Below are 12797 nucleotides of genomic sequence, written 5' to 3'. Positions count from 1 at the left end.
ATGTGAGTGGTGAAGTGAATATGTCTATTTGTGGGACCACTGGATGTTGAATGCGGACGTGCTGTTCTGAAACTATAACAGCACCAAAACTTGAACCAAGCTACTCACTCGTGTCTGCCTGGCTGCCCACGCTGATGTATCTGTCGCTGGCTACCTGGGACGTCTGGTAGTAAGTAGTCTCATCTTGTTGAGGAACCTTGGCATTCTTCTCTGTCAGAAAGGCCACGGCTTCACCCAGGTCTCCATTACTCACCTGCAGCAACAGCATGTTTAGGTTAATGTCTCCATATAATTTTAAGAAAATTATTAGCTGCAACGAAAGATTAGAGAACCTAAAAACGCCTGCATTTAATAGAAAGTAAAACTTTGCTCTGGGAGAAATGACTGCACAGTGTAACTTGCGTCAACAATCCCATGTGAATAAACTGAACATAAGTTTGAGACAGAAAACTTTCACATTTCACACTGATAAAAACAAACAAACAAACTGTCTACTGTATACACACAGTATACCTGACTTTTCCAATTTTGAGCCTGTGTTTCAAAATGTACCTGCAGGGCCTGCTGAAGCAGCTGTACATCTGTGGTGCCTGTGACCTCTCTCAACTGGTTCAGTAGTGTCTGCTGGTGCTGTTGAAGGAGAAAAATCATCAAGAGCCTGAAAGTGATGGAAACTATATTTTACAGGTCCAACTTCTTAAAAATAACAAAACAAAAACAAAAACCCCAAACCCACATCACTGGCATGAAAAAGCCAACAACTCAATTAAATCAATAAATAACTTACTCTTAACTCATAAGAATGTACAAACATTTATTGGCAGCTAGATGATTTACAAAAAGCACAGCATGTTAATCAATCCCATCTAACGGTATACGGGAAGGCTCGATATTTAGTGGGAGTTGTTTAATCATTTAATGATTTTATCATAATGGTCTTCGGGAAATTATAGTCTTCAGTGTCCCTGTCACTTCATGGATAAAATGATTAAGAAAAAAAAAATAGGCAGATGAACAATAACAAAATTTTCATTAGCTGGATTCCTCAGGGGAAGGCACCGACAAACATTGCACTAGCTGTCCACAGTGTTCCTCAGAGACTGATTAAAATTATCAGGAGGGTTTAACTATCTTGAGCGCTCCTACAGCTCACCCGGTTGAGCAGGTAACACTGGGACAGTGTTACCTGTTTCACAGTCCCATGTACTCTCAACTATGCTGTCCAATAAAAGGTTAAAAAAAAAAAAAAAGGCCAGCCCAATTAATGTGAGGCAAAAGTGACTTTGGTGTGGCTGTGGTTGTTATTGATTAATCAATGTTCAGTTAAACACTTTTTTTTCTTTAAATTATCTTGAACAGTTCTCTTACATGATATGAGGCTAACAGCTGCAGTCAGGACACTATTTATGTAGACTGTATTATAGTAGTAATAATAATAATAACAATAATATTGATGATGATAATAGACTGTCTGTCTATTGATAGGTCAATAGATAGATAGTCTATTACAGACAGACAGACAGATACAATTCTTTAACTCAACTATAGTAGCTTTTCAAAACTCAAAGTTCAAAAACGATTCTTACTTATTTTCTCCTGGACCTTGTTGCGGCCCCCTAAACAAAAAACACTCCCCACTAAAAGTCTGCTTTCATTTGATTGGCTGCCTCTTGAAATCAATAACAGCAGGTGGTTGGAGCTTTGGTGTGTGCCTAAGACCACATCAGGCAAGGTTTCTGGATTGTGTTTGTTGCAGTAACAGCACAGTGTGAAAGGCAGTGCACCTGTGGTTTATGAAATAATTAATATCATGTACATTTTGTAATGATAAACAACTTGAATTAGTTTCTTATGTCTGTGTTAACTTCAGCTCCACTGTTCTGGGTGGCAGCTGGTGACAGCACCCGTTGTAATGCTCTGCGGGCTTAGTGATCTACAGTGTAGCGACACCAGTTCTCCACTTGGTGTAGGTTCAGATTAGAGATGCCCTTCAGCTCAGCTCAGTGCTGAGCTCAGTGCAGGTCTCCAGAGCAGAACAAGGATTGTCACCATCTGCAGTCCAAGATGGCAGAGTGTGTGTTTGGGCAACAGTGAGAACCAAGACTTGAGACAGCTGAATGACACTGAGGACTGCCACAACAGCAACTTAACCTGCCTACCACAGAGAAAAGACTAGCTAGCTGCTTAGCCATGATGGAACTTTACAAACAAGTAAATTATTAGTAAACCAATCATGTAAGTGTCTTTAAGAGATGAAACCTCATATCTGAGAAGTCTGCTCAACCATAATGTGGAATCACTGTATTAACTGTAGTAAATGAAGCATGAGCTTTTGTTTTAAAGGCATTACATTTACTGTCAATATTATTTGAAACTTTTGTTGTCTAATATGAGCCACTGTAATAGTACAAATGAGAGAAAAGAAGGATCAGCTCAACAGGTTCACTTTTATGTCCAATCACAATGTTAACAATTGCTCTACACATCCGACTTGTACTTGAGGAACTCATACAATATCTAGTGGAAGAGCCCTGACAATGCTCATTCCTGTAAACGGATTTGCGGATGATGTCAAACCCATCTGGACTGCATGGCCCTATCACACACACTTAATCTGCTATACAATGCTTGAGTAAATGCACTATTAATACTAGGCAAACATACTTTTCCACATCCGATGCAGAAGTCATAAGTCTTGACTGAGAGGTCTACAGAGCAGTACTGTAGCAGGTGGAACAGGCGACTGACAAGAAAATTCGTTTAAAGGGCTCTTTCATGGTTTAGGACTCATTATTGTAGGTTATTTACACACACCATAAGCTAATTGCACAACAAACATCCATGGCAACGTTATGAACCACCTATGCAAAAAACATTTCTAAACACTTTCAATGGTGTTGCTCCAGCTACGACACAAAAAGCAGTGAAAAAGAGTGATGTCTAGGAGCATGGCATATCACAAAGCAGCAGGTGTTCTGAGCTATGCTGTTGCACAATAAAGGTAAACAAACCAGGACAACAACTCCAATTACCAAAAGTACTGAATTCTTAATCTTAGATATCAGAGCTGGAAAGCTTGTTGATGTATCGTATACTAATACCATGTAGTTGTGTTTCTGTAACTGCAATACACTACAGGAAGCTATGGGGGCAGTATCACCTCTATCGTCTGCCAAGACTGCACTCAATGCTAACGAAGAAGGACATAGCATGAGCGGCAAAACAGGAGGAGACAGAGATTTTACAAAATGTATGCACTTAACAGAAAACTAACAGCTAACTACTGACTGTGCAAAGTGGAACTTTCCTTCCATGACAGCACTACTGCAGTGCATGAGTGTTTCAAACGCCAGCACCCTGGAGCTGTGACCTCAAACGTGAATGGGTCCATTTTAGTGTGTCGCGTTGATACTTTGTTTATGTTAATATTATACAGTCGGAAACTTCTCAGGATGATGGTTGCTAAGCGAACACCATTTCAGTTTTGTTAGCTAATGAGTGAAATGCGATAGTAAACCATTAAACGGGAGTAGTTATGCTGTCTCTTTGTTCGTTTTTTCCTCAAATTAATTTTAGCGTTTATTCTGAATAGTAAACCTCTTCCACCTAACGTTAGGTAGTTAGTCTGTGGGTTGGACAACACCACCTAATTATATATATATATATATATATAATCAAATAAACAGTTTAACTGGCATTAAACACTACACCATCTGAGAAACACACTGGTCATGGTCTTTTCTGATTCTGTTTTGTTGTTTTACTAGTATTAAGCAAAGGTGTATAGATGAATTTGCCCTGTAAGGAGGCTCATGCACCTCTCAAATGGCTGAAGTCATGAGAGAAAGCATCTTTAGCAGGTTTTCAGCAGCTGGGAACATCATCTGAAAGATAAGACCAAGCCTCACTCCAGAATAGGGCTGCCACAAACGATTATTTTGATAGTCGACTAGTCACCGATTATTTCTGCGATTAGTCGACTAATCAGATCATGCATCCATTGAACGTAAAACGTACAGTTTATTGCACCAGCATGCATCTGCTCTTATATAACTATCATTAGCTTACAGCTTTAAGTGTTTAAGGTATGTGCTAACTAAAAATAAAGACAAGATGATAGTTTATTAAATTTTAATGACATTTGCAGATTGTTTCGGTGGAGTTTAATAAACTCAGCCGTCTGCTCCTTGCTATCTAAAATGTAACAGGACACCAGAGTATACTCTCGAGCATCTCACACTTCTGATAATCAGTTGTCTGCTTGACGTTTATTCAGCTGTGTAAAACCTATAACTTTTCTCAGCCAAACGGATTTACTCAGGAACAAATAAAATACTAAAAAAAGCCAAACAATAACATTTTTAAGTTATCTAAGTGACTTATATTACATGTTTAACCTGAGTAGAGAAAGACAGCGGTGGGTTTGAAAACGATTTGCCGGGAGTCCGTTGTTCTCACAGGCTCTAGTGAGCCTTGAACCCTGGCTAACTATCGAGCTGGTGGGTAACAGACGTCTCTGAAAACGTCGGAGTGCTTTTGAAAATACGTGGTGTCTTGATAAACTGAGCAGATATTTGAGGTTAAACAGCTACATTCTGGCCTGAAAATATGTTAAACTTTATTTTGTGACCCCCCCCCAAAATAATAAGAGTAATATTAAAACTAACTAGCTGCCGCCATTGTTGACAACTGCGCTGGGCCGCGCTATGAATTCTGGGACACCGCTTCTTCTTCTTCGGGGTTTAACGGCAGCTGGCATCCTTACACATGCAGTGCTGCCATCTTCTGTTTCAGTCCGTTATTACACTCTTAAATACTACTACTTATTCCTGCGTCTTTTGGGATCTTACAAAGCTTCAAACGACGTGTCGACTATTAAATTAGTCGTCGACGATTTTAATAGTCGACGTAATCGTGACTAGTCGACTAATCGTGGCAGCCCTACTCCAGAACATGTCCACTGCAATCGTGAATTCATGAACTGAATCATCTGTAAGCTTTGGAAACGTGTTATTTTAGACTGGGAAAAAAAATCTTTTTGATTTAATTGAAGCTTTATTTGAACTTATGGACAGAAACCATTTTATTTTCCTATTTGCACATTATTTTTTGTTTAAATATTTTTTGTTTAAATGGGCAATCGTGGCTCAAGAGTTGGGAGTTCGCCTTGTAATCGGAAGGTTGCCGGTTCGAGCCCCGGCTCGGACAGTCTCGGTCGTTGTGTCCTTGGGCAAGACACTTCACCCGTTGCCTACTGGTGGTGGTCAGAGGGCCCGGTGGCGCCAGTGTCCGGCAGCCTCGCCTCTGTCAGTGCGCCCCAGGGTGGCTGTGGCTACAACGTAGCTTGCCATCACCAGTGTGTGAATGTGTGTGTGGATGGGTGAATGACTGGATATGTAAAGCGCTTTGGGGTCCTTAGGGACTAGAAAGCGCTATATAAATACAGGCCATTTACCATTTAAATACCACTACCACTTTAATTTGCATTATCCTTACTCATTTCATTTGTTTTCTGAGGGTCCCATTGAGTAATGTTAAAAATTAATTCATACATATGTTTCCAATTTTCATTTGGGATAAGACAACAGGGTGATATTGACAGGTGGGCAGACCTGAGCAGGTGAGACACTGGAGCATAGAACAGGAGGTTTTTTGCCCACAGGAAGCAGAGATAACAGTTCTTGAAATAATTGCTGACTAATCAATACATTGAAGGAAAATTGTTAGATTAGTTGACCACCAAAATAATCTTTAGTTGCAGCATGTTGACATGAGATCTAAAATACTGATAATAAAAATGTACAATTCAAGTGTAAACAACCGTGCAAATGCCATACAAGCTGATCAGCAAAATTCAGCAATGAGGATTCCATTTATGTGGGCGCAAAATGGCCTGACTTATGTTATAGTAACTGTCTCAAGCTGATTCTTCAGTTAAACTACTATAAAACAAGAAATGTGAGTTAGGGCTGTTCGATATAACGATATATATCGGATGACGATATAAAAACGTCTATCGTTTCCTATTACGCTATCGTTTGTTTCATGGTGTCGTAAAATAAACTGTTTACAGCAATATTTTTTCATCGTTTTGATGGTCACTGTAGTGGCTATATTAATTTCTTAAAGTTCTGTCTTTCTCTTATATTTAATAAAACCACACTACGGATGGACAAGCGCCTGTTTTTACGTGTTGTCGTTAGCAACAATGATGGTAAATGGTAAATGGCCTGTATTTATATAGCGCTTTAATAGTCCCTAAGGACCCCAAAGCGCTTTACATATCCAGTCATCCACCCATTCACACACTGGTGATGGCAAGCTACATTGTAGCCACAGCCACCCTGGGGCGCACTGACAGATGATGCTAAAACCATCGCGTGGCTCCGCTGTCCGCTTGTTTGTTTTCCACGTAAACCTTTCACAATAAAGCTCAAGATCCTGTTGAGACTTTTCAAAATAAACTGAATCACGTGAAAGAGTATGCAGAGAGTTTACCAATGAGAAGCAAAAAAGAGCCGTCAGGTGCTAAAAAATAAACCTTAGACTCAAACTCTGAAAGAAAATAGTGGCCGTTACAACTTATGTCTAAAAATATATAGTTTCATGCATCGGTTAAAACAGCGGTCCCCAACCTTTTTTGCGGCACGGACCGGTTTATGCCCGACAATATTTTCACGGACCGGCCTTTAAGGTGTCGCGGATAAATACAACAAAATAAAACTAGTACCGGTACCGAAAAAAAGAAGATTTATTCATAACACACGTGAAAAGACCCAGGAAAACCGAGTTAACGATAAAAACGATAACAAAATAATGCTGAAAACCGATAAAAACCCTGAAAACAATACATTTCACACCCGAGCCTCAACTCTCGCGGCCCGGTACCAAACGACTCACGGACCGGTACCGGTCCGAGGCCCGGGGGTTGGGGACCGCTGGGTTAAAACACTCCAGGTAAAGGAAGCCCAGCTGGAAACACTTCACGCAAGTTGAGTTGCCCGAGATTCACAGAATTTATAGAAAATGTTGCATTTTTGTGATTTATATCGTTGTCAGGACGACAAATGTCTTATATCGGGATATGAGATTTTGGTCATATCGAATAGCCCTAATGTGAGTTTATTAACTGGTAAGAAATATGTATCATCATCAGAATGCATGATGATCAAAAGTAGGACTGTGCCATATCATGACATCCACAATAACCAAAAAGTTTCAAAGTGTTAATCAGGTATGTTTAGAGCTGGGCGATAGAACGATAACGATATGTATTGCGAAATAACTTTTTCTCGATAGAAAAATGAAACTATTGCGATAGACCTCATCCCTCTCTCTCTTCCTGTCTTAAAAAAAAAAAAGAACAGCCAATCCAAATTAAGTAGCGCATAGCCGAACCAATCACAGCCGCAGCGTCACGTCACGTCACGTCACGTCACTTGTTACGTACAGCACAAGTGCCAAGCCGCACATGAGTATTTGTTTGGGAAGCAGCCAGCTGCCGTGCCGGCCGGGTAATGGAGTAAATGAGTGCGCCCACTAGAGAAAAATCAACCGAGAGCTTGGGTGACCAGATTACCGAAGAGAACACAGATGACGGTTCCAATGCCAGAGAGATTGTCGAAAGGAAGGGCCAGAGAAGTTCCGTAGACTGAAAATGCTAATTTGTCATCGAAAACAACCAGGAGAATCCCTGCGAAGCAGCAACAGTCAATTGAGTCGGCTTTCTCCAGCGTCTTACCATATGACAAAAAAGCTAAGAGACATAACGACATAACGAATGCCAATTAGTTAGTCAATTTTGTCTGTTCTTCTGTAAAACAAAGTAAGATTTATTTTTAGAATTAATATTTTGTTTCTAAGTGGAATTGACAATTTAGTGGTCTGTTTTGTTTGTTCTATTTTGAAACTTAAATGCTTTAGCGGCTGCCTTTTGTGTAGTTTGCAATATTTGACTTTATTTATCTGAAACTGAAGTCTCATGTTCCTTAAGTACATCTGCCCTGTTGAACTTATTATGGGAAATAGATATTTAAATCAAAACAAGCTGCTGATTATTTTACATTTTACTTGTGAGCAACGGCACATTTAAATCTTACAAATATAGTTATTTGGCTTATATCATGATATATATCGTTATCGCCTGAAATGAAAAAAACATATCGTGATATGAAAAAAATCTTATATCGCCCAGCTCTAGGTATGTTATACTTCTACGTAAACATTTCCAAACACTACAAAGTCTACTTGTCCGCCTACATTTGCTCTGTCACTACTATTGTCTATAATGCTGCTGGTAACTTGTAGCAACAGATTCACACTTCAGATTAGGTACTGTGTCATCAATGACTGTAGCTCCTTAGAAAAGGAGGATGGAAAACTCCCCTCACTTTGTTTGTAGTAATAAATGCTCCTGCCTGAAGGCTACAAACACCAATAGAACTTTGGTTTGTTTTTTACTGTGTCATCATATAATTACCACAGATTTCCTTGAAATATCATGATATAATTTTGAGACTAAGACAGCTCTAAGACTAAGACTGTTCAGTAAAAAACATCAGACCTGCATCAGCCATATCTTATTATCCTCAAGTAAGATACTTACTTCCTCCAGCTCTAAGGAGGTTTTTCTCTACAAGGTCGGAGGCTTAACTTCTGTTTCTGATGGATCTTATGTGATTTTCCCTGTGCCCCTGTCAACCCTCAAGAGAAAATGTTTTTGCAGAGTCAGACAATGTAGAGAATGAAGGAAAGTTAACATCTTGCAGCAACAGAATATACAACAAGTCCAATTTGTCTGCAATAACCTTTCAAGTTTATAAAACAAGAATACGCAGCTGACAGGAATACACGCTTCCTATCAACCTTCTAGAGGAAGTGATACTCTGACTTGTGGCCTGTCACTACAGAGAACAACTAATCTTACTTAAGCTTAACAAGTACTAACTTGCGAGGACCAATGTCTAAAATAAAACATGAGTCAGAAACTGTTCATATGCTTCCTCACACCCGCTTCAGTTGTCATAACATTTAAACAATATTTGTAAGACCACAGTGAAGACAGCTTTTCTGTAAGGCTTCTGTTACAGCAGGCCTGTTGTTAATGGTAAGCCATGGTGAGTGGTAAAGAAAGCACTGATACAAAGGTAGTCGTAGTGCGGTGGCTCATGCACCTATCCTATTAAAACCACTGCAGAATAAAGATAAAGACAACAACTGGACGCCCTCTCCTGTCAAAATGTACATGGATATTTGGGGAAAGTAGCTTTCTCTAAGCATTTTGACCTTTTGTCCACACAAACTGCATTTTAAGCTAATGAAAACAGAGCTTCTGAAAAGGTTGTCCCAGAGCAAAGACCTTTGGAAACTCTCATTTTTGTGTTTACATATGGATAAGGAAAATGAAGCTCTTGTCTTGCATTCCTTAAAAACCTATGCATCTGTCTTTTTTTGACGCAAGAACTCTGTATCTTGTTTTTGTTTTTTTGTTGTTCCCGTTAGGCTTTTGACTGGCTGACATTTCACCACCTGTTGCTTTGGTATGCCCATGACATTGTTCCTTTGCATTTTCACATGGATGTAGATTCTTTTGAAAATGAAAGTAGAAAATCCTTGTTTAAAAACAAAAAGATACCCATGTATATGTGGAAGTAGCCCAGGACAAGAAATGTGAAGGAAGTTGCACCTGTGACAGATATGGGCCAAGACTACCACAAGAACAGTTGCTCAGACACACACATGCGCACAAGTTTTAAAGCAGTTTAAAAAAAGAGGGGGGGGGGGGCAACCAAAAAAGAAGAAAAGAAATTGTACAGACAGGATCAGAAGTCCTCTGAAATATTCTCATCTTGCTATCTACAGGTCTCTACATGAAAACCAGCACCACACCCTGAGTGTTGATGGAGCACAACTGACTACAACAATATCCCAAAACACACTAATCTGCTTTCAAAACAAATCAGACCCAAACTACTTTATACATATGCTGCAATCAGAATCAGCAGAAACCCTACATATTTATTAACACAAGATAAACAATGTACTACATTTTAACGGCTGTTGTTGTAGTGTGATGTCAGCCACTAATAAGGCCAGGCTGCTCAATAACAGAAAAATCTGAAGTGTGAGCCATTACAGAGGCTCAAGTATTTCCTTTGCCTAAGACCGTAACTTGTGTAATGAGCCCACCATATGCCTGATGGTGCTTACTCATGTTTTAAAGGCTGGGGAGCTGGTTTAGTTGAACACAGCAGGCCTGCGCTGCAGAGCTCCTGGACTGTATGAAGTGTAGTAAAGCATCGCTGCAATTATATAAGACTTTTGCCAAAATATGAGTTCTTTTCCTCTGGACCAGCGGAGCAAACATCTAACCTATGATTAAGCAACATCACTCAAGTGGTTACATAAGTAACCAGAGCTATGCGGTACTGGGCATGGTGGCCGGACTAAATCGCATAACTAGGCGTCTAAGCAGCGGATCTTAATGCACTTTGGTAAAATGAGAGCGGTGTGATCAAATGTAACATAATAATCTGCCTTCCCGGTTATGAACTGTCACACGCCTGGCTTGCAATCCGAACACTCAATCCCCGCCAAGCATCGTTGCTCGGGTGGGTTTCCACCTTCGCCGTTGGACATGCTTTGTAAACAAAGGTATCAGATGAGTAACCTGGGAAACATTTGCTCACACAAACAAAGAGTAAGCACTTGATCAAACTAAACATTATCTTCTTTGGTGGTGATGGTGGGGGGGCTAGTTTATCAGAAGACTTCTGCTAAACACCTCGGAGAAATCAAAGATTTACTTACTATGAGGACGTCGACAAGCTAACGTTAAATCTGTCACTGTCACTTAGCCATGTTTATTTTAATTGACGACACGGATAGCCCATAGTGATGACGTTACCATGCAGAGCATCAAGTTATAATATATGAATAGCTAGCTTCTGTTAAACGCAACCCAGCGTAAAGGACGATGTTGGGGTTTCAGTTAACTTTACGTGGTAGCCGTTAGCTCTCGCTAACGGCTACATTAGCACGTACACTGGCTAGCAAAATATTGAATAAAGCACTGACCCAGGGTAACGTAAGGCCCAGCTTACATGCAGTTATGTGGGATTTACAAACGGTTCTTCACAAAAGGGTCACGCACGACGTCTTTAAACAACAATTCAAGGTACACCCAACCAACCATGGAACTAATTTACCCACCCTCTGCGTTCTTTGAGCTCTTAAACTATGTAGGAATACAGTTAAGCTAAAGTTAGCTAGCCACCAAGTTATCATATGGCAGCTTACCTTCTGAGAATGCTGCTGGAGGACATTCTGCTCCACGGTCATGGCCGGTTCAGTGGGAAATTTTGTTCAATTCAAACCAGAAGTAGCAAAATGCACGATATACCGTTAACCAAAGCGATATAAAAAGGAGATGCTACGATGTCCCCTCCTTAATCAGCGACATTACGGGCGCCATGGCAGAGTGACTAGCGCAAGTCGTCAGCAGGCATGAAAACATTGCTCTTCGCTGCCTGTGAGCTGGGATCGATTACTCAGGTCTGTTGAACTAGGTTACCGTCACGAACGGGACTTTTGGGGAAAATGAATGTAAACTACAATTATAGCCAGAAATTTTGCGATTCATTTTAACCACATTGCTTTTGCTTAGCTTCAGCACCTTTTTTAATGCACCATATTGCAAAGGAATTCTTGATATTTTGTTTGTGTTTTAGTTTCCTTGAAAACAGAATTTCTAGGAAAAATCATTTGGTGAGTATTATAGATGTATATATTAAAATTAAAATGATTTTAAAAAATCGCTTTTGTTGATTTGTAAGATGTAGGTTACACTGGAGTTACAACTGCTCTTCTAATGGGTCGGGTGTTCGATCCCCGCTTCTTTGGCCAAGACACTGAACCCCATTGCCCCGATGCATCATTATGACTGCGAATCTTAGACACAGTGCCCAGCTAGAGTAGAAAAGTGCTAGATAAGTATCAGTCCTTACACTAAAATGTGACATTATAATGATAGACAAGTTCTAAAACTATGCCTTTAAATAAGGCATACCTCCTTCAACTTACATTCACAGTTTGTACAGTGATGTACTGGTCCAATTTCTCATTATAAAGTCAGGTAGCAGTAAAACATACAGTCACTGTTAGCAATAATCCTTGGGTGTGAAATACACACACAGATTCAATGTTAAAGCGTTTGTGTTGGGCATGCTCTGACTTCATAGTTTTCATCTGATCCACACATTCTGGGCAGCTGCCTTTTTCTTTTTCCTCCAAGGAATTTATGTTTTTGGTACTGTTTGCATGCGTGTCATTCTGTCTGTAAACATGACCACTAGAAAGGTTTTGAATGAATTATGATAAAACTTTGGAGGGGTGTAGAGTAGGGTCATGTTAACAATCTACTAAAATTTGGCTGACATCCACTGAGGTCTTCAAGGTCAACTTAATGATTTATCAGTCAAAAACAGACAAAAAGCCTTATAATTTAGAACCTTTTATCTTACAAGCTTGGTGTCTTGTCAACGAATAGAAAGTACAAAGACTTAAAATCTGACCTCTGACCTTTTCTAAAAGGTCAATAGAGTGACCCGAAGCTCAAAGTGCTAATAATCCTATACACAGCTATTTAAAAAATATGTTTCTTACTGTCATTGTTTGCATTGAAAACATATAGGCATATAGGGAACTATATATGGAAATTCTAAGTATCACGTTACTTTGAACCTCTGGCCTCTTCTTTGTGGTTAAATAGGGTCAAATTTGGATAAAATGTCCGCTAT

General features: G+C 39.8%; 1 protein-coding gene across 1 annotated transcript in view; it reads right to left on the bottom strand.

Annotated features, from left to right (window-relative positions):
• The window catches only part of usp25 (ubiquitin specific peptidase 25), a 33461-nt gene extending 21893 nt beyond the window's left edge, over nucleotides 1-11568 (bottom strand). The window contains 3 exon segments of the mRNA XM_005454589.3: nucleotides 109-253; nucleotides 553-630; nucleotides 11299-11568. Of these exon segments, the coding sequence (XP_005454646.1) occupies nucleotides 109-253; nucleotides 553-630; nucleotides 11299-11340 (265 nt within the window). The 5' untranslated portion in view covers nucleotides 11341-11568.
• Nucleotides 11569-12797: the final 1229 nt, after the last annotated feature.

This window comes from Oreochromis niloticus, linkage group LG10 (assembly GCF_001858045.2).
Source record: "Oreochromis niloticus isolate F11D_XX linkage group LG10, O_niloticus_UMD_NMBU, whole genome shotgun sequence".
Classification (NCBI taxonomy): Eukaryota; Metazoa; Chordata; class Actinopteri; order Cichliformes; family Cichlidae; genus Oreochromis; species Oreochromis niloticus.
The sequence above is the reverse complement of the archived record's forward strand: the minus strand, read 5'-3'. Positions and strand labels throughout refer to the sequence as shown.